General features: G+C 45.2%; 1 protein-coding gene across 7 annotated transcripts in view; it reads left to right on the top strand.

Annotated features, from left to right (window-relative positions):
- The window catches only part of TCF20 (transcription factor 20), a 119,982-nt gene that overhangs the window by 75,938 nt on the left and 21,877 nt on the right, over positions 1–22,167 (top strand). For all 7 annotated transcript variants that reach the window (XM_080575572.1, XM_080575578.1, XM_080575577.1 and 4 more), the window contains one exon: positions 1,021–6,678. In XM_080575572.1, the coding sequence (XP_080431698.1) occupies positions 1,057–6,678 (5,622 nt within the window). In that variant the 5' untranslated portion in view covers positions 1,021–1,056. The remainder of the gene's footprint in view (positions 1–1,020; positions 6,679–22,167) is intronic.

Genomic DNA, 22,167 nt, shown 5'->3' with positions numbered 1-22,167 from the left:
TGGAACAAAACTTCAAATGCAAAACCAGGCTTTAATTCTGAGCGCGTTTGGTTGGCAGTGACGAGCACAAAACACGACTAAATGAGAAGATACAATGGAGGCAAGTATTCTAGCAAGCTTCCCATCTGAGGAGCTAGGGTTGGGTCTCCTGGAAAAGTGTGCACGTTGTCTTAGCGTTTACTTAAAGAAAGTAGTCTCTCCAGGTGGATTTATCCAGCTTGTTTTCAGGAAGGGAAAGCTGCGAGGTCTCAGGAACAACATGCTTTTATCATTTGTTTGTTGTGTTGTTTTCTATTGTGTTTATCGTACTGAAGTCCTGAGGATGAAATTGTAGACACCTTTGGTCAAGTAGAGTGGGCTGGTTCTGACTTCCCGTCTTTTAAAACAAAGCGGGTGTTGGGGGAGGATGAGGATATTTGTTGTCTTGCTTTTTTGGTTTTCACCTAAAAGCCTCACCGGAGGAGTCAGGAGGAGATGTCTTTGAGCGTGCTGGTGCCAGTTTTTCCGCAGGTTTCCGTAGGCCCTATTACCTGGAATATCTTGGTTGGAGCTTTAGTCAGCTCTATCTCGAGTGTGATCGAGCTCTTTGAGCGAAGGGTAGGCCTTTGGAAATTGTTTCAAGGGTGGTTTGAGACTGTTCCATGATTCTTCTTGTTAAATCTTTCCACATAGTAGCAAAATAGTTGATTACTCCCAGCATTAGTCATAGGGAATAGCTGGGGGATGAGCGCTGCTCTCCTCCTTTGCTGAGCAAAACACTGCTGGAAGTTTGTCTCTGCGTGCAAACAGACCCCGTTAGTGACTGACTGCAGGGAAATACTAATGCTGAAAACGTGCTCCAGCTGGTGGTAGGCTACAAACTTGCATTTTCTTGGGAAGTAGTGCCTCCTGCCACTTCTGCTCCCTAGAATGACTGAAAGGTGGGAGTGGAGGGGATAAAACAGTGAAACTGAGCAGCGCTGTTGACGTGACTGGGAGATGTGGATGCTATACCTTTTTTTCTTTTTTTCTCCCCTTTAGGAGGGCTTTCGAGCTGTCGCTCTGCTGCTGAACAGCATGCAGTCCTTTCGGGAGCAAAGTAGTTACCACGGAAACCAGCAGAGCTACCCGCAGGAAGTGCACGGTTCCTCCCGACTGGAAGAGTTCAGCCCCCGCCAGCAGGCCCAGATGTTCCAGAGCTTTGGAGGAGGCGCCGGCAGTGGACGTCGTGGAGCAGCAGGAGCCTCGACAGCAATGCCTGGTGAGAGCTCTGGCCATCAGAGCTACCAAGGTTTCAGAAAAGAAGCAGGAGAGTTTTACTATATGGCTGCCAACAAAGATCCAGTGGCGTCAGGAGGGCAGCAGCCGCCTCAGCGCAGGCCTTCTGGACCAGTACAGAGCTATGGGCCCCCTCAAGGGAGTAGCTTTGGGAGTCAGTATGGGAGCGAGGGACACGTGGGCCAGTTCCAAACACAGCATTCAACCCTCGGGGGCGTATCCCACTATCAGCAGGACTATACCGGTCCTTTCTCTCCGGGGAGCGCCCAGTATCAGCAGCAGGCTTCTAGTCAGCAGCAGCAGGTGCAGCAGCTGAGACAGCAGATCTACCAGTCTCATCAGCCCTTGCCCCAGGCTTCCAGCCAGTCTGCTTCTAGCACCTCGCACTTGCAGCCGATGCAGCGTCCGTCTACCCTGCCTTCCTCTGCTTCTGGCTACCAGTTACGAGTGGGTCAGTTCAGCCAACACTACCAGCCGCCTTCGTCGTCCTCCTCCTCCTCTTTCCCCTCCCCGCAGCGTTTTGGCCAGTCAGGACAGAATTACGACGGAAGCTACAGCGTGAATTCTGGGTCGCAGTACGAAGGCCATGCCGTGGGTTCCAATGCACAGGCGTACGGGACCCAGTCAAACTACAGCTTTCAGACTCAGCCGATGAAAGGCTTTGAGCAGTCTAAGCTGCCCCAAAGCGGGCAGCAGGGGCAGCAGCAACAGCACCCGCCTCAGCACGTAATGCAGTATTCAAACGCTGCCTCCAAGCTCTCTCTTCAAAGTCAAGTGGGACAGTACAGCCAAACTGAAGTTCCTGTAAGGTCACCGATGCAGTTCCACCAGAACTTCAGTCCGATCTCTAACCCATCTCCTGCTGCATCTGTGGTTCAGTCCCCAAGCTGCAGCTCCACCCCTTCTCCCCTCATGCCGGGTGGAGAAAATCTCCAGTGCGGGCAAGGCAACATGTCCATGGGTTCTAGAAACCGAATCCTGCAGATGATGCCTCAGCTTAGTCCCACACCATCTATGATGCCGAGCCCCAATGCTCACGCAGGGGGTTTCAAGGGGTTTGGGCTGGAAGGACTGCAGGAGAAAAGGCTCACAGATCCCGGGCTGAGTAGCCTGAGTGCTCTAAGCTCTCAAGTGGCCAACCTGCCCAACACAGTCCAGCACATGTTGCTTTCAGATGCCTTGGCACCTCAGAAAAAAAGTTCCAAAAGGTCATCCTCTTCAAAGAAGGCCGATAGCTGCACAAACTCAGAAGGCTCCTCCCAGGCAGAGGAGCAGCTCAAGTCTCCCCTGGCAGAGTCCCTTGATGGGGGCTGTTCCAGTAGTTCCGAGGACCACGGGGAAAGGGTGAGACAGCTGAGTGGGCAGAGCACGAGCTCAGACACCACCTACAAAGGGGGTAACTTAGAGAGATCCAACTCCTCACCAGCACAAGGCTCTCAGAACGAGCCATCAAAACTCAGCACCAGCCCCGCAGCTAGGGAGGATGTGGCCTCCCCTGATGGGAAGGAGGCTGTAGTGGCAGTGGAAAATGCCCCAAAAGTGAACGAAAAGGCAGTTGGAGTGATTGTCTCCCGGGAAGCCATGACAGGAAGAGTAGAAAAGTCAGGTGGACAAGAGAAACCTGCACAAGATGATGCTTCTACAGCCCCGCAGGCTCCAGCTAGCGCTAGTGGTGGTACAAAAGAATCTGGGCACGCAGGGCCGCAGCCAGAAGCTCAAGGAGGAAGCAAAGGGAGCAAAAGTGGAGATAACACTAACCACAATGGAGAGGGGAACAGCCAGCCTGGCCACGCGGTTGTTGGGTCAAACTTCCCTGCGAGAACAGAACCTTCCAAATCTCCTGGCAGTTTAAGATACAGTTACAAGGATAACATAGCGGCAGGTATACAGAGAAATATCGGCGGCTTTCCGCAGTACCCTTCTGGCCAAGAAAAAGGGGATTTTCCCGGGCACAGTGAGCGCAAAAGCCGGAATGAGAAGTTTCCCAGCCTCCTACAGGAGGTCTTACAGGGTTACCACCATCATCCAGACAGGAGGTATTCTAGGAATGCACAGGAACATTCTGGGATGGCTGGGAGTTTGGAGGGAGCCATGAGGCCCAACATCTTAATCAGTCAAACCAATGAATTGACCAATAGAGGCCTCTTAAATAAAAGCATGGGGTCTCTCCTGGAAGGCCCTCACTGGGGTCCCTGGGATAGGAAGTCTAGCAGCGCAGCTCCTGACATGAAACAAATAAATCTAGCTGATTATCCTCTTGCTAGAAAGTTTGAGGTGGAGTCTCAGTCTTCTGCCCATGAAGGGGGAGCGCTTTCAGAGAGGAGATCGGTGATCTGTGACATATCTCCATTAAGGCAGCTTGTCAGAGATCCCGGTCCTCACCCCATGGGGCACATGGGTCCTGAGGCCAGAAGTGGAAGGAGCGAACGTCTTGCCCCTGGCTTAAGCCAGTCGGTAATACTCCCCGGTGGCATAGTATCCATGGAAACAAAAATGAAAGCTCACAGTGGGCAAATAAAAGAAGAAGATTTTGAACAGTCAAAGAGCTCAGCTAGTCTTAATAATAAAAAGACAGGAGACCATTGTCATCCTGCTGGCATCAAGCACGAATCTTTCCGAGGCAATGCTAGCCCTGGAGCTGCGGTCTCCGATTCTGCTCCAGACTACATTCCTCAGCAGGAGAGCAGGTCGACACAGATGAGACGAGCACCTGGCAGGACTGGAAGCAGCAGGGGGAAATCACCTTCTCAGTATCACGATCTTGCTGATAAGCTGAAAATGTCACCAGGCAGAAGCAGGGGCCCGGGAGCAGATCTGCACCACATGAACCCCCACATGACACTATCTGAAAGAGTTAACAGGGGTTCCTTGCATTCTGCTTACCCTCAGAATTCAGAAGGCTCGTCTTTGGCTGCAGCATATCACGCAAATGCCAGGCCTCACGCTTTCGGTGACCCGAACCAGAGTTTAAATTCCCAGTATCATTACAAGAGACAGATATACCAGCAACAGCAAGAAGAATACAAAGATTGGGCGAGCAGCGCTGCTCAGGGTGTGATTGCTGCAGCTCAGCACAGACAGGAAGGAGCAAGGAAGAGCCCAAGACAACAGCAGTTTCTGGACAGGGTAAGGAGTCCCTTGAAAAATGACAAGGATGGAATGATGTACCTTCAAGGCAGCTCTTATCACGATACTGGAAGCCAGGAGCCCGGGCGCTGCGTTATGGGGAGCGACAGTGCTCAGAGCAAGTGCGCCGACCTGAAGCACGGTAACCAGAAGTTGCAGCAACACGAGTCTGGTTGGGACCTCTCTCGGCAAACTTCTCCTGCCAAAAGCAGCGGCCCTCTAGGAGCAGCCAACCAAAAAAGGTTTTGCCCTCAAGACAGCGATGGGCATAGACGAGAGGAATCTTCAGATTTGCCCAAGCCTAGTAATGCCATGCTCAGGCTCCCTGGCCAGGAAGACCAGTCTCCTCAAAATCCCTTAATTATGAGGAGGAGAGTCCGTTCTTTCATCTCGCCTATCCCTACCAAAAGACAGCCACAGGATATGAAGAACAGTGGCAGTGAAGATAGAGGGCGAATGATGACTTCAGCAAAAGAAGGAGCTGATAAAACCTACAATTCCTATGCCCATTCATCTCAAAGCCAAGATGTTGGCAAGCCAGTTGGAAAGGGAGATTCCTTCAAGGACCTGCCAAGTCCTGATAGCAGGAATTGCCCTGCTGTTTCCCTCACAAGCCCGGCTAAGACCAAAATACTGCCCCCAAGAAAGGGGCGAGGATTAAAACTGGAAGCTATCGTTCAGAAAATCACATCTCCCAATATTAGGAGAAGCGTTTCCACCAACAGTGCTGAAAGCGGTGCAGATACCGTCACTCTTGATGACATCCTGTCCCTTAAGAGCGGGCCTGAAGGAGGAAGCATGGCTGGACACGGGCCAGAGGCTGAGAAGAGAAAAGGAGAGATGCTTTCAGATCAAGTGGGGTCAGCGAGCCAGGATACAGCTAGCGAAATAACTCTCCCACGGGCCTCAGAAGAGTGGCAGAGCAACGAGGATGATAAAACCAAGAAAGAGACCCCTGAAACTGCCAGCGTTAGTAAAGAAGGAGCAGGATCCGGCGCGGCAGCGCCACCTTCTCAGAAGTCAGGCGGTCAGGGAAGGCCCGATGGCTCTGTAAGCGGAGCTGGAGCTCTGGCCTTTCCAGACTCAAAAACAATTTCCCCTTCCGGTGTGTTTACTTCTGAACCAAACCCAAAGGCTGAGGAAAAAGACGGAGATGTGACAAACATTTCGCCCAAGCCAGATGGTTTCCCTCCAAAGGGATATTTTCCCTCTGGAAAGAAAAAGGGGAGGCCGATTGGGAGCGTGAACAAGCAGAAGAAGCAGCAGCAACAACAACAGCAGCAGCAACAGCAGCAGCAACAACTGCCCCCACCCCCGCCGCCCCCACCTGTACCTCCGCAGTCTGCAGAAGGGGTAGGTGGTGGCGAGCCGAAACCGAAGAGGCAGCGGAGGGAGAGGCGAAAACCTGCAGCACAGCCGCGGAAGCGGAAGCCTAGGCGGGCTGCTCCGATCGTGGAGCCTCAAGAACCAGAGATCAAGCTCAAATATGCTACCCAGTCTGTAGATAAAACTGACTCCAAGAATAAGTCCTTTTTCCCTTACATCCACGTGGTAAACAAGTGTGAATTAGGCGCTGTGTGCACAATCATTAACGCGGAGGAAGAGGAGCAGAACAAATTGGTGAGAGGCCGGAAAGGACAGAGGTCTTCGACACCCCCTCCCAGCAATGTGGAGAGCAAAGTGCTGCCCACCTCAACTTTCATGCTGCAGGGCCCTGTAGTAACAGAGTCTTCTGTCTTGGGGCATCTGGTTTGCTGCCTGTGTGGCAAATGGGCCAGCTATCGTAACATGGGTGACCTCTTTGGTCCTTTCTACCCCCAGGATTACGCAGCCACCTTGCCCAAGAACCCGCCTCCAAAGAGGGCCACGGAAATGCAGAGCAAGGTCAAGGTACGGCACAAAAGTGCTTCTAATGGTTCCAAGACAGATACGGAAGAGGAGGAGGAACAGCAACAACAGAAGGAACAAAGAAGCCTAGCTGCTCATCCCCGCTTTAAGAGGCGGCACCGCTCTGAGGACTGTAGCGGAGCCTCTCGGTCACTTTCAAGGGGAGCTTCTTGTAAAAAAGCAACCACTGAGGGTGGCAGTGGTGGTGAAAAGACTCCTTTGGACTCAAAACCCTCTATGCCCACTTCAGAAGGTGGCACTGAGCTGGAGTTACAAATTCCTGAACTACCTCTTGACAGCAATGAATTTTGGGTCCATGAGGGTTGTATTCTCTGGGCCAATGGGATCTACCTGGTCTGTGGCAGGCTCTATGGGCTGCAGGAAGCTGTGGAGATTGCAAGAGAGATGGTGAGTACCGAAACTTATTATGTCCTTTTTGTTTGTTTGCAATAAATATACCATTTGAAATACTGTTTTTCCTTGTTCTTCTCTCATGTTTTAAATTACCATCTTTCACCTGTAAACAAATCTCTAGCACTGCCTGTCCGGATCAGATGGATTTTTCAGGCATCAAAAAGCTGCGTGCATATTACCTACTAGAAGTTCTGGATGTCCAAAGCTTTCTCATGACTACAGTGATCATTTTCTTTATTGTGTCCTGTTAGATGTTAATACTCACCAGGGCTGGTCTTGGAGTTGTACAGTGAAAAGACAAGTGGCAGAGGACACAAGTTGCAGCAAACGAGATTCTAATTCAGTTATGGGCAAAAGAAATCAGTGAGGGTGGTTCAACATTGGCATAGGGGAGGGGGACTGACAGAAGTTGTGGAGTATCTCTTCTTGGAGATGCACAAATTGGACTGGACAAGGCCCTAAGCAACCCACTGTACCTCTGAAGTTGGATCCAGCTTCAAAGGTGGCTTTGCTTTGAGCAGGGGTTTAGACCAGACATCTGCAGAGGTCCCTTCCAACCTCAATTATTCTGACTGTAACACGTATTATACAACCTCAGGAGAACTCACAGTCCCTGCAAAATAAGGTCGATAAAGTGGAAAGGCGTAGAGGTCTGTAAACTGAGTGCAGCGTGGGTGGTTTGACTGTTGATGAGTTCCATGTCAATTACCCCAGAAGTGACACTGATTGATAAGGGACTTTCTCCAAAGTGCGAGAACACAGCGAGAGAGGAGAGATGTAAAATCGAGCAGGGACAAAGGGAGAGCCTTATTCACCATCCCGTGGTTGTGGATGGAGACAATCATTATTGATTATCTGAGACAGAAGCTGACACTTTAAAACCACAGCTATTTGGCTTTCCGTGCCATTATCAGCATGCTACAACCCTGTATCGCTATCTTTTGCATTATGCTTTCTGTCCAGGGCCAGACCATGGAAGAGATGTGAGATTACTTTTCATGTTACCTTCAGATTCTCTTCTTTCTAAGCAGCGCTAGGATCCAGTTTTTATTTTCTTTTCTCTCTGCATAGTTATATGCAGCTCATTTCCTCCCCGTGAGCTTTCCTCTACAACTTTGATTCCCAGCTTGTTCTGCATTTTCACTCACTGTTCTCTGACAGTAATTACATGCTTCTTTGCCCTAACTTGATTTGGCCTGCATTCTTGTTTCTAGCTTCTCATTAAACAAAGTCAGTTAATTTCATTTGGTTTTCACCAAGTAGCGCCTGTGTGCTGAGTTTCTCGTCTCTGATAATTGCAAGGTTTCTTTCAGGTTCTCCACTGTCAGTTGGATTTTACTTATGGCGTGACGAGGCTTTCATGTGTCTTGTAGTTCACCAGCACTTTCAGTTTGGATCTCACCAGCCTCTTTTTTTCCCTTTTTCCTGTTCCCAGGGCGTGTCTTTCATTTATGATTGTCTTTCCAATAGCAAATGCCTTTTCCACAATTCTTGAACCACTCGAGTTGTCCTTCAGTAATCCTCCTTGCATTCTGTACCTGCAAAAGGTGTTTGCCCATCAGAGTATCAGGGCTGTGTCAATGGGCTCTAATCAAACTTGTCAAATAGTAGCCCATTATCCACAACATTGTTACATGGTTCTCGCCTGTTCTGTTTCACACCTAGTTCTTTCTCTGTATGGGATCTTGGCAACTTTCTTTTTCTGGCTGAATACACTTTGGCCTACTCTTTATCACTTTCTTCCAACCGTTATGATCATCTCCTTGTCACAAATCGAATTTCTTGCTTCTCTTCTTAACCCTTTCATCTGCCCTTATGGCACCCTACAGCAATATCCCCTTATCTCTCTTGAACCTGCTGTCCTTTCTCTCTGCCTTTTTCCTTTAATCACTCACTCAACTCTCAGCATTTTTTCACTCGTAGTAACCTGTAGACACAAGTGTTTCACATTTTTAAAAGAGGTGTACAAAATGCCTGTGGCCTCTCTTGCCTTTGCAACTACCTCTTCATTTCCTTTCCTTTTTTTCATCTCAGAATTCTTTGAGAGCATTGTCTGGTGCTCTTGTCCTCCACCGTGGCTTCAATTGTGCTTTACTACAATTGTAATCAGTGTTTACTGTGATCTCTTCCTAGCTAAAGTTCAGATCCAGTTCTTCATTTTCCTTCCTCTGTCAGCTACATTTGTCACTATCAGCTGTGCCGCTCTTGAAGCGTTGTTCCACCTCGTTTCCTGGCCGTGTCCTCTTTTGATTACCTCTTTTCTCTCCACTGGTTTTGCAGAGGCTGTTGTTCATTACTCCCCGCTTTTTGTGTGGCTTGCTGAGAGGTCCTGCTTGCGCTTTCCTTTCCCTTATCCTGGATTGCCAAGTCTTTGGGTAACTTTTGGTAGCCCGCTTGCTTTATTCTAGGCTTGTAGAGCCTTCTTTTTGCTCCAGATCCGTGCTTTTCTATCACAAGCTTAAAAACTCAAATTCATGGTAAGGTCTCGTACTCTAACTTCAAATGTGTCTTTTAATCTACATCATCCTTAATCCATCCTCTGCCATCTTGTTCTGACTTTGAATCTGAGCAGCAAGAATATTCTCATTTGATTTTATTTTTTTTCTAAATCTTTCCATGTAAAGCTGTAAGAAATACTGCCTTCTCTTTGTGTACGAGATGCAGTACATATCCTGTTAGTGCTTACCCCTGTTCTGTCTGGGGCTGTGAACTTTTAGACAGGGACCATTTGTGTGCACGTCTTGTTATGCTGTGTCTTACACAAACACAGTAACAGATGTCCTAGCTGAATGCTGGGCTCTTCTTCATTAGGTTGGTAAAAGTAATCCGTCTTTTCCTTCACCTCTGTCACAAATAATGGAATAGGGTGGTTATTTTTTTTTCCCTTCCTAGCAGCATCTCTTTTTCTTAACCTTTTTATTCTACTGTAGCAAATAGTGCTGTGTTCTTCCCTGGGAGCTGTGTGTCTTCCCCTCCTGATTGAGGAGCGGGTTACGCGCAGCACAGAGCTGGCAGTCGGGGTATCAAGAGGCGTGCCTGCCACAGGCCGTCCTCGGGCAGTGGAAAGGCTGCGTTGAACTAGACTCTCTTTTGCCCTGCTGCCTGAGGACAGCCTTCTGGCTCCGACAGCTGATTTCCCATGCTTGTTGCGTGTGTTCTTTCTATACTTCCTCCTTGCTTTGCAAGTGCGTTTTCTCTTTCTTTCAGCTGACATGCAGTTCAGCAGTGTTAGTGTGTCCTGGAAAAGCAGACGTGCAAACCACACAGCTGCTTGCTGGCAGGAGAGAGGAGATAAATGTGTGCACGAGCATTTGGTAATCTAGGTCTTAGATTTGGTCTAGGGAAAGGGAAGACATTAGTTTATGGCACATGAAGGGATGGTGACCTTGGAAGTGAACAGTTCATATACGTAATGCATTCTGTACAAATAAAATACTGCCGTAGTTCCAAATTCATGTAAACTGTTTGGAGTAGCCACGAAGGGTGAATGCATACTAAATTTAAACTGCATCCGTACCATTAGATGAGCTGAAACATTTTCTTTAGCGATCTGTCTCTCTTGCTGTTCCTTGTGCAGCATCCTACTGTAGAAATAAGAAACGTAAACTGCTGGTCTCATGCCATAAACCATGGTAGTGGTCTAAGCAACCCACCCAGTGTTTCTCCTCACACCAACTCACCTGTGTGGTTTTCGTTTCCCCTCCCTTACATTTTTTTCCAAAGTCTGATTCTTCCTTGCTTTCCAGAACCAGCAAAGAATCTGAAGTGTTTCTTCTACTACGTTAAACTTTCTGCTCCTTATACAAGTAAATGCCTGTGTCCTATGGCTGCTCTTGGAGAATGGCCCCATAGTTGATCTCACTGAAGGCTTAAAATGTACGTGTGGTTGCTCAAGGTCCTAGTTGTACCAAATGCAGTATATTTTTTTTAAAAAAAAAAAAAAGGTTTTGTCAAACTGCAGTGACTTTCTTGAGCTTTGAGCTTTCCTTAAAGGCTGATTTCACCCTGAACTGAAAATGATGTGAATGCATTATCTTCTCATCCAGCTGGATTTCAAAGCAGCAGAACCTTTCTTGAAGCCCGGAGAAGGCACTTCCTTTGCTCTGCTTACCCCAGAGGGCTTCTCGTTTCTGAGAACATGAAGAGCTGGTCGGATAAACGGGGCTGCTTTAGATGCAGAATGCCTTAAGCCTTCTTATTTTGAGTTACAAATTGGATACCCCGGCAGATGGGACCTACCTGCCGAGCAGTCTGTGTTTCTCTCATCATGCTGGTCATTAGACCACAGTGAGGTGCTTGCTGGCCTTCTTGCCATTAGACATTTTGGGTTCCAAGGCTAATGAAATCTGGAATAGAGAAACTGCGACCTCCCTAGTGCTGGAGGGACGTGTTGCCTAGAGATTGCCTGCTTTCAGGTCTTGGAGGTGGTCAGGCACCATGGTTTGGACCAGGTAAAATTGATCATTAATTAGAGAATTGGGGTGAGATCTTTGCCTTATGGTATAGGGAACCTTATGGCTTCTATTCCTGCACAAGATTTGAGAATATTTAAGGATATTAAAGATTCCTGGCCCTATCTGGTAAGATACAGGATATCCATATTCTTCCTATAGGGATTTTTTGGGGGTGTCTCTTCTTACAGTCATGTCAAGCCATCTCTTTGCACTTATAAATACGGAAATCTAACAGTGGTGTGCCCTTTGCTATAGATAAATTAAAGAACAGTAAAGAACAGTTTCTTGCCTTGATCATCTTTTCTTTGTTTTCCTACTCGTGAGAAACTGTTGCAAGATGAAATTTTGGTTACCTTTGAAACTGGCAAAATTACCAAGCCACTTTGTAGCCCTCAGCAGATTTACTGTTCATAAGAATTGATGGTTTCTGTTCTCAGCATTAAATTTAAGCAGCTGTAGGTAAAGAGAAAAACAACTCTAAGAAGGTTCTTTGGGTTACACATTGAGTTGCAGAGCCCAAGGAGAGAGTGAGTTTTACTGTTGCTTTCTAAAAGGCTGTTCACCAGGAGGTGGTATGCTGTGGCTTGGATTCTTTTTTATAAAACCCCTTTTTTTTTCTTAAGGCAAAGGCTCTGACCTAGCACAGGTATTGGTTCTAGGTGTTTCCCCTCTGCCATCACTGTCTGAATTGACCTTGATGAATGTAAATCTAGCTCTTGGTTCTGCCGCCAGTGCTCTGAAAGGAAAACTTGTTTATCCCCGTATTAAAAAGTCTAAAGAATCTAATGCTTTTTCTAGTCAATCTCTGCTCAATCCCATCTTGAGGAATCTTTTAATCCTCATATGTAGAAGGAAGTCCTTGAACCTTCTGGCTCACGTTCAGCATGCCTTTGTTAGTGTGTGGGGCTGGAGATAGGTTTATATAGGCTTTCCAGATTTCCCAGAGAACAGCATCTGGTTTTACACAGAAAGTTGTTCTTGATCACTTCAAACTCGTGCTAGCTGATCTCCCAGAGCATCTGTCTGTGGAAATCTGTGCCATAAAGGAATAAGGATTGCCTGCGTATAATAACTTAGTTTACTCTGTTGCTTTCATAGAACCATTTTCTCATCTTTACCTCTGCCTTTCAGGACCCTAGTTGTAAGTTGGGTAAAGAAAGGTCCCTTAGAGGCATCACTGGGCATTAAGCTATTTATATTCCCAGGTTTTGGAAACCAAAACCTGACCAAAATGTTCCTATGTGCTGTAAGTAATTGCTTTTAAAAGGTTCCTAACTGCTTGGTAATCAGATGCCTAAGCTAGGGAACACGTATGAACCGAGAAAACTGCGGAAGGTGAGCTACTGCTGGCAAAACAAAGCAAACCAGTTCCTAGTCCCAGAAACCTTCGTGGTGTAGTGCCAGGAGTCTGAAGGTGCCGGTTTCATTTTGAACGTCTCACTGGGCGCAGGTGTGCTCTGCTATCCCCAAGGCAGGCTAGAGGAGAGCTGCTGCCAAGAGGGGCGATCCTGCTTCATCCTCCTTGAAAGCTGCTCCCTCCCGCCATTTCCCTTGTGCCAGATCTACCAATCGCATGTTTCCCCATTGGTGGTTTTTGGTTTTTATTGCTTTTATTTTTATGTTTTAGCTAGCTAATCGATCAGAAGACGGATCCCACACCCCTGTCTGTCCTGCCAGGTCAGCCATCTCCATCCGCTTACTCTCTGGACCGCATTTGCTGTCCCTGACTGGTGAGGGCCTTTTCCCTGGTGGCTGTAACCATGAGATCTCCGTTTAGCCATAACATAAAACTGGCACCACTACTAAGAAGTGTTGTACTCCCACAGTGCTACTGTTTCTGAGTGTTGGGAGATGAATGTTGACCTCTTACTCATTATCCTTCTTTTTAAAGAAGAAAAATGTGCAGCACCTGACGTGTTTTTTTTTCTTAATTTTTCCTTGCCAAAAGCCTATCAAGTGAAGTTCGGCATCAAGTCAGGGTTCAGCTGAAATAATAATCTGCTGCTTCAAAGGCCACGTGCCTGACAAACACAGGAAGGAAAACCTGTGTTTCTTATACCCAGACTTGTAATATTAAGGAGAAATTTCCAGAGGAGGAAGAAGTGACACTGGAGCTTGTTAATTTTCCACTGTGAAATAAGGGAAACCAGTAACAAATGTAAAAGCTACCTGTTAGCAGTGGTTGAAAAAGGGGTGGACTGAGAACACTGCCTATCTCTCTGTCAACAGCTTTTAGTGTGCTTTAACCCCACAAACGAGGAGTGCCACAGAATCTCGAGGCACCTTCCACAATTACCCTTGGAGTGATCAAGTTCTTGGTTTTCTTTGATGGACAGTGTCTGAACACCCAGTTGGCTCAACTGAAAACGTGCTCTTTTTTCTTGAAGACAGCCCTTAGTACAATTAGCCTAGCATTTCTTTTCAGTCCTCAAGAAATGGCAGGGTCCTTAGTATTCTTCTGCAGCGCTACAAAAATACGGAAGCACGAAATTTCTGGTAGAGCAGAAATTCTGAAAGACAGGCTGAATAATGCATTTCTGATTCGGTTTTCTCAGAAAAGCATTGCCATCTGCTGCGCTACTGAAACTGTCTGTGCTGTCGTGACTCCTGGTCTGTGAGTGTGTGCCACCACAGAGATGAGAGCCTGGTAGGAGCCCCTGTTGTATCTCAGTTCGCTGCCTGCCTCTGGTAGGGACCTGGAGGTGTGAATGAGTAGTGCTACGGTGCTCCGGAGCTCACAGCAGCTCCGTGTATTGGTATCACAATCCTCAGCTGCCAAGGAGGTGAGCAGGCAGAATCTACATTTACGTTTCTAATGCATATATTTCAATATCTCAAGTGATTGAAAGCCATTAATTATGCTGGGGAGATAAAGCTTGCTTTCCTTGGCTTTATCACAAGTAGAAATTGAGTAAAATTGATGCAGTGTGTTGGTGACCATGGCTTGTAGGTGGCAGGAAGCATGTTTTGCTCAAGGTCTCGTGTAAAGATGACATTAGGAAGAGAGGAAAGACTTCTCCTTTCTCAGCCTTTTGTGTGGGGGCAGAGAAGATAAAGGGGTAAGTACAGGGAAGTCATTTCTGCGTGTGTTCAGCTGCCTCCTTTGCCATTAGTCTATCCTGAGGTGTGGGCATTACAGCTGCTGACACGTGTTTTTTCTATTCCACTGTTTGTCTAGCGTGTGGAGTGAGGAAAGCAGGGAAGAGATTTACTAACAATAGAGCACTGGGAAAGAATGGGATGTTTAACTGCTTACATTAGCTGTAGCCAGGAGCATTGGAAACTTTTGTATGTAAAATGCAGCTTGCTTATTCCACAGTTGTGGCCTTTCTATAAAGCATCAGGGATCCTTGAACTCTATGTACAATTTTCACCTAAAAATACATTTAAGTAACTTTAACTCCTAAGAAGCTCTTCCAAATGTGTATGGGCCTTCTCTGTGCAGAAGATTTCTAAACAAAGCTTCAGAGCTTTTTGCCTGGCTCACACAATCCCTTTTGTCTGATTTAAGTTGCCAAACTCTTGTTAAATTCTCAATAATGAGTGAATACAATCCATTTATGCATCTTTTTTTTTTTAGCCTGAATCTTTTTAAGCTGTGCTGGCAAAAAGGTTGCAAGATTTCCAAAAATCGGGGAGGAGGGTTGTTGTGCTGTTGGTGTTTTTGTTTTAACTTAATGAACTAAATTTTTTTTAACTTGAATGATTCCAGATGGTAGTCTCTTGAGCTGTATCCCCTTACCATCGTTAAAAGAATACTACTAAGATATAGGTGTTGAAGGACATGCAAGAACTTCAGAAGCTTATTCTGTTCTACACCTCCATTTTTCTAGTAGCCTATATCTAATCATAGCTAGGCAAAAATGAAGATTTCTCAAAATATTTTTCCTGATTTTGGAAAGAAATATATTTCTTTTTAATCAAACTGACCCAAGAGATTAAAAAAATAATTTTTGAAGGTAAAAATTCATGCGTTTCCATTATAAAATATTGTACGGGTTATTAGAAATACATTCTATCTTTTGTAATCATATATTTAAATAAAACATTTTAGACTCTCAATTTTACTTTAAAAATGTTATCGTGAATTCTCTGATCTCTGAGTAAGCAAAAAACAATGCTTCAACTATACAAATGTTTTCCTATTCAGAATAAAAGAAAGTTCTTCAAACACTACAAAGCAACTCAAATTCTTAAAAAGCTGGCTACAGAACCATGATGCTTCGTGCTGTAGCCGGACTGGGACGGGAAGGGTCTAGGTCAAAACTGAGAAACTTTTGGAAAGAGGTGTGAGATTTTTTAAAAATGTAATACGGAGAGCAATTTTAAAACTTTTATCTTTGTAAAGAATAATTATCATCTCTTCCCGTTATTTTTAATACCAGTATTTAATTAGAGAATTGTTTTCTGAAAGAGGTGAGATTAATTTCTCTTAAGGTAGAAAGAGGAGTAAAAGCAAATCTGAACTATGATGAGGATTCATGTAATAATTGTGAAACTGTAGGAAAATTAAAACTCAGAAGGCATTTTTGCCTTGAAGAACAAATACTCTGAAGAGACAAGAATCAGAAGAGTTTTTGTCTGTACCGCAAATCTTGCCTGGGGTTATTAATGAGGAAGCCAGGAATGGAGTCAGGGTTCCCTGCGTCTTAAAACCATACTTCTCACTTAAACTATGCTCTTCTTAAACTGTGATCTGGGTGCTTTATTTTGGTGTTGTGTATTTTTTTTTAGTAACAGAAATATTTTTCCATCAGAATTTCACACACATGCATGGACTCTGTGAAGTACAGGGTAGTCTTCATGGATAGAGCACTCTGAAAAAGTTATTAATGAACCTTCATTGTTATGGATTGGATCTCAGCCAGCTGCTTAGTGATTAAAGTTTAATTGCATGATGATTAGTTTTCATTAGTAAGCAATTAGCATTTAACAGCAGTCTTGTATTGCTAAGGCTATGGTTGAGCACAAGTGGATTGAGCCATGGTGAGAAGGCATGTAGCTGGAGCTAGGGGCTCAAAGTTGCTTGGGGAATGTGGGGGATGTGAGTTGTGGTGCTGGTTCCCCTCAACAGCTCGTTCCTGCTGCAGTGCTGAGCCGAGACAGGAGCAGGAAGATGGGCAGATTGCCCAAACAGTGCAGCAGGGACCTGAGATACGACGACTGGCTGTGGGTTTGTCCTCAGCTAGGGCACTTTTCAAACAATCCTCCTCATCGGAAAGCCTCTTGAAGTTCCAAATTGTGCTCTCAGTCATGCTGGCTTCTCCTCCTACAGGTTTGGAGATGTCAATGCCTGGGCTATGACTACAACTAAAAACTTTTTCAAAATCCCTTGCTTAATCTTGATGCAATTCCTACGTTTACTACAGCAGCAGTCCTCGATGCTTCACAGTGCACAAAGTTAGTGAAAGATGAGCGTGGGGTGGGGAATAAGATAAGGGAGTAAAAATGGGGGTAGTGGGAATATAGCAACAGGTCAAGGCTGCTTGGCTTTTAGAGGTACAAAAGAGAGAAGAGCATCCTTGATAAAGCCCTTCAGATGCCTCACTGGAGCAGCTGTGAAGATGAAGTACAGTGGTAACTTAAGCCTGCTCCATGCAACACTTGTTAGGAGCCATTCTTTTTTCCCCGCAGCCTTCCCTTCCACCAGCACTACTGCTCTCAGCCTGAACTAGTGCAGGTAGATGATCTGGCCAGCAAACTCCACACACACGCGCTTCTGTCAAGCAAATTTTTGTTGGCCAAACCAGCTTTTGGCTCTTACCGTCGGTGTGGATACAGGGAAAAGCCTGATTTGCCAGCCAGAATAACCTAAAGCAGTCCTTTTTCTTCAGTTAAAAGGGCTAAAATAGCTGCCATTTCTTTTGAGAAATTCCAGCAGCGTTGGGGTTGTGACCAGATCATGCAGATAGACTGAAGTTCTCTTCAGCCTTGCTGAACTTTGGGTAAGCACAGGACTTAGCGTACGATGGCAGCCACACCCGAGACAAATACCGAAGCAGCAAAGCACACCCAGAGCGAGCTCTGCGGTCTTTGTCAGCACCTGAGCTAATTAGTAAAGGTAGGTAGAGCGTGTACCTCTTCTGAGGTCTAGTTGCACAACCAATCGTAGCATAAATACGTACATCTCATCTCAGCCAACTAATTGATGTCCATGTCCAAAGCTTTCCTTCTAGCTGAGAAAAATAAAGGTTATAGTTAAAAACACAGTTGCAGTCATCATCTACCAATGACTTTTTTTTTCCATTTCTTGCTCCTTGCATGTTTTCTTCTGATTTGCACTTAAGTAGGTATAATTCAGGTGCGTATTTGTCTTGTTCTCCTTGGCAAAACATGGCTCTGTTGGTGCTTTGGACTGTGCTGTTGGTAACCACAACTCTTCTCGCACCTTCCTTGCTTACTGCTCACTGAGGACTCAAGCTCGCAAAGTTTGAGAAAGTTACTGATGCTGAAAGGTGAGTGTGCAGCTTCAGGGAAGACTTCTTACTAAGGGAGAGAAAAAGGAGGAGGGTAACATGGCACGAATCTCTGAAATGGGGACTTCCACCAAAGGATACTGCCGTTCAATATGAAACTTAAAAAATGGGAGGAAGGCGACTTTGTGTGCTTGAGTTCAGTTCTGAGAGCTATGGTCCTTTCAAACCCCGTGCCTGTGCTGTCAAAAATTCCCACTGTGGCCTTTGACAAGTCAGTTAATTACTGTGTAAAACAGGACTTAAAAACAGTCATTCTGTGAGCATCAAGACAGACTTGCAGGGTGCTTGGAAAATTTAAAGTATGATACGTTCCTAAATTGGCAGATACTCATAATTAAATTGCAAGATTAGGGAGCTGATACGAGCTTGCATGTTTCAGTTGCGTAGATGTAATGAGAGGAAGTTAGTCACTTTAGAATCTGTTCATGTATCGTTTAAGATTCAGGTCCATGGAAGATAAAAATGTTTTGCTAGTTTTCTCTTTTCTAGTAGGAAGTTAAAATGCTGAAAATCCTAGCTTGAATGTACTGGCACCATACATCTATTCATTATTAAATTTAAATGTTAAATGTTTTCTGGAGGAAGGACTCCAAGTTAAACTTATTGCTAAAATTTCAAGGTTGACACGAAGCATAACCAATGCTTTCCAGAACACCAACATTTTTAATGTTAATTTTAGGAGATTGTTTACATTATATTAGAATAATTCCAATACCCCCAGCATAGGTTTATGAAGCTGTTCCGTGAGCTTTTGCTGCCTTCTTTACTCCCATACTTAAATTTAACTACTCTACCTTTTGAAGTGTCACACGTTGTGACTGGGGGAATAAGGATTCTTTAGTGATGCCACATGGTACTCTTCCTCAGCAGAAATATGCAGGGGTGGTTCCTGGGGAACAGGAGTTTTAACCAAGTTACCAGCAAACTCAGTTTTCTGGACAAATAACTTGCAGGGGAATGCCCAAAGAAGAATTTTCCATTCTGAGTCTCTGAAGCTGTTGAACAAAGAAGACTTCGCTGCTGCCTTACACTTCTGCTTTTGGGTTAGAGCCCTCAGAAGATGTAGGAATAAGAAGTGAGAGGAGGGTGTGCCTGTGTAAAATAAACTAAAAACAAAAGAAGAATGCCTTTATCTTTCTATTTCTGCCTCAGCTGAAAATGAAATTTCTTCTTGATCTTGCACAGTGACTTATTTCTAGTACTCTATAGTTCATACCGGTCCTTCTTATCTTAGTGCAGATTGATCTGAATTTATAAAACCTGAAGCTGTAGCTTGCAAATAGATCATGCAAATAGCCTTTATCATGACTCAGCAGTGGCCTGAGCCCAAAAGATCTTCATTAATTTTTTAATTTCTTCTCTCAGCTCTGGGAAGAAGAGCATAGCTCCTGAATCCTTAGGCAGAGGAAGTTCTTCCCCCGGTAGAACGACGTTAAGCCTGTCCTTTAAGGAAAGCGCTGATTGATACCTCCTCAGCTGCTTTGTAACACCAGCTGGAATGCCATCCGGCCTTGGACTTCGGCTGCTATTTATATTTGCTGCCGCTTCTGAACTGCTACTAGTTCGTACGAAGCTTTTCTGCCTTGGCAAGCCAGCTGCTCCTAGATATTTTAAAATAAACGCACTTTAGAATTCATGAAAAGTAGTTGTTATTGTAATGGGCAGTTTGATCTATCTTTGTGGTTTGTCCTTTTTTTGCTGTTGATTATTGGATAGTGAAATAACATATTCCTCTTTAAACCCATTCAGAATTTTGGCCAGCAGTCTTTTTTTTCTTCTTTTTTTTTTTTTTTTAAATATAGGACACCTCCTCTATATCTAAGGTCTTTTTATCAGCGTGTGTTACTGACCTGCTTAGTTTTCCCGAACTGTGGCTGAATATCTATTGCTCAAGTTCACAAGCTGCTTCCAACTTTTTTTTCCCTTTTTTTTTTTTTAACACTGATGTGTTACCTGACAGCACGCCACTAATGGGTGATGTCCGGCCTCCTGAACATTTGTCCTTCCACCTTCTCCACTTCCCTTGGGCTCACCTCCCCTGCTGTTGCTGCTCATCTTCAGCTGATTTTCCTGGGCAGCAGCCACCAGCGGACCTCAGTGTGCGCTTTGCATTTTGCTCACCCCCTTCTCGGGGCAGCACCGCCCATAGCTGCCGCTTCAGCAGCCTTCTGGAGGACCTGCCGGCTTCTCGTCGTGCTCTCTTCAACCACAGAGTCGCAGTTTTATTTGCTGCAGGCTTCCTCTTTTCGCGTGCCTCAAGCAAGCTACTCGTCATTGCTGTAGCTGCCTGCCTCCTGCTCGTTTGTCGTCTTTTGGTTTCGAGGATTTAGGACCTACTTCCAGGGCATCCTATTTATGTTTTTAATTTCCTAAATGAAGTTCCTCACTATTAAAAAGCTGGGTGCTTACCTTGGTTTGCCTTCATACGTCACTTCAAAGCCCTCCTTGTCAGGCATTTCTGCGGAAGAATTGGATGTGCCTTGCCTGCTGCTCTGACAGTCTCTGCCCAGCGCCGCTGGCTCAGTCTCATTGTTCCCGTTTCATCCCTTTGCATCCGCCAGCATTTCACTCTGTATGGCAGAAGCGTCTTGCACAGTAGGGCTTTGTTTCTGATGAAGGCTTGCAGAGATTATTACAAATAATGACGATTGCTTTATTTCTGTGTGATGTTGCAAGCCTTTGAATCGTTAGCAGGGGTGGACTTGTTCTGCACCCTTGTTGCTGCCAGGTTGCACAGGTATTTGCTATCTTGTCAAAATCTTTCCCATTTACAGTTTGCCTTGCTCAGAAGCGTTTTATTATCTGTTAAGCCTTTACTTTTGTTAGTAGTGAGTCCACTGCCACTAATAACTTAATGAATTAGACCTTTGTCCTTTGAGCCTTTGTTTTAAGGGTGGTCAGACACTGGAACAGGCTCCCTAGCAAGGTGGTTGATGCCCCGTGCCTGTCGGTGTTCACGAGGCATTTGACCAATGCCCTCAGTAACGTGCTTTAACTTTTGGTTAGCCCTCTAATGGTCGGGCAGTTGGGCCTGATGATCCTCGTAGGTCCCTTCCAACTGAACTATTCAATTCTTCATAAACAGTAAGCATCCATTTTTTGTTCGGCTGGAGAAAATCTGGTTCCATCACGCAGATTGCCTCTTGAAAACAAATTCCTCAAATATATAAACTTAAAGTTGAGTTTGTTGGGTTTTCTTGATTGTCATTAAAAAAAAAAAAAACACCAAAAAACTCTTTTATGTCATTCCAGCCATTTTATAGAAAGGTATTGCTTTGTGGGGGAGGGGTTTTGGTAATTATTTGATTTATCCACAAACTCTTCCTTTATGGTGGTGGCATTGCTTTGTTTTAAGGCAACTGTGTGCTGCTGGTTTAGATTGCATTAGTCAGACCTTGTGCTAAATAGGGATTGACCACGTATTTAGATATTTCCCGTAATCAGTGCCCAGGGTGGTTGGGAAAGAAATCTAGTACTGGCAGAAAATCCAAATGGAGTGAACGCTCTCTGTTGCTGAGTATGCTGTTCCTGCACCCGTGTGTCGCCTTATCGCATAATCACTGCTTGAACAGTTGAATTTTTTTCCTCTTTTAAGTCTCCTTTTCTATCTTTCAGACCTTTTCTAAGCTAAATTGCACTTATTGTTGCACATTTAAATCCCCAAATGAATAGCCAAGATAACATAAACTGTATAATTTTTTTAGACAGACTTGCACGCTTTAGCAAATTCAAATCCCTTTACTTGTAAGTGGTTGTCTGAAATGTTTCTCTTGTTCAGGGTGGCTCTTTGTCGTCAAAGGAAACAAGACTTAGGCATTTCTGGTCTTCTTGGACCTGCTGGTCTGTCTATTAATATTCCTTTTAAAATACGAAATGTATTGGCTACAAAGGGGTGTGCTCAGCCTGCTTAATTTAAAATCAAACGTGCTTTTCCATTACCATTTTAAGTTAGCAGTTTTTGTTAATTTTGCTGAATCTGTTCAAGTTAACCTTCGGTTTATTCTTGAAATATCTGAACTCAGTTCTAGTTTGGTTACGCCCGGTCCTTATTTTGTTTGTTTGGTTTTTTTTCCCTCTTTTCATTGTTTGGGAGGCAGAGAGGGTTCCTCATCTTCCGTGATTTCTCAACCTTTCACCGGTCTCATCTCCTGGGGTGTATTCATGCACATGTAAGCCTTTGATCACTCTACCAAGTGAATGAAACACTTAGGCTTGCTTGGAGTGCTGAACATGAACTCATTGCTTAGATCAAATTTCAGCCCTTTCATATAGCATTACAGTTTGGCTTGGCCTTCCTGCTCTGGAGGCAAGACTGAAGTCTTAAGAGCTTGTAACCTCACAGTATGCTGTTGGGGGCCTGCACTCCTTCTAATAAGCACATTTTTTTGCTGTTTTTGTGGAATTTCACAACCAAATCTCTCGGCCTGCAAAAGAAGTGCCGTTCTGGGCAGGTACAAAAGTACGTGTTGTGGTATCCCATCTCCAGCAGTGGCCAGGAGCAGTTATCTTCAGAGGTGTGTCGTAAACCAGGTGTGTTCACAGTGGTATTTAGG

The sequence above is a fragment of the Anser brachyrhynchus genome, assembly GCF_964034855.1.
Source record: "Anser brachyrhynchus genome assembly, chromosome: 1".
Lineage (NCBI taxonomy): Eukaryota > Metazoa > Chordata > Aves > Anseriformes > Anatidae > Anser > Anser brachyrhynchus.
Note: the sequence above shows the minus strand (reverse complement) of the source record. Positions and strands in the feature narration are given on the sequence as shown.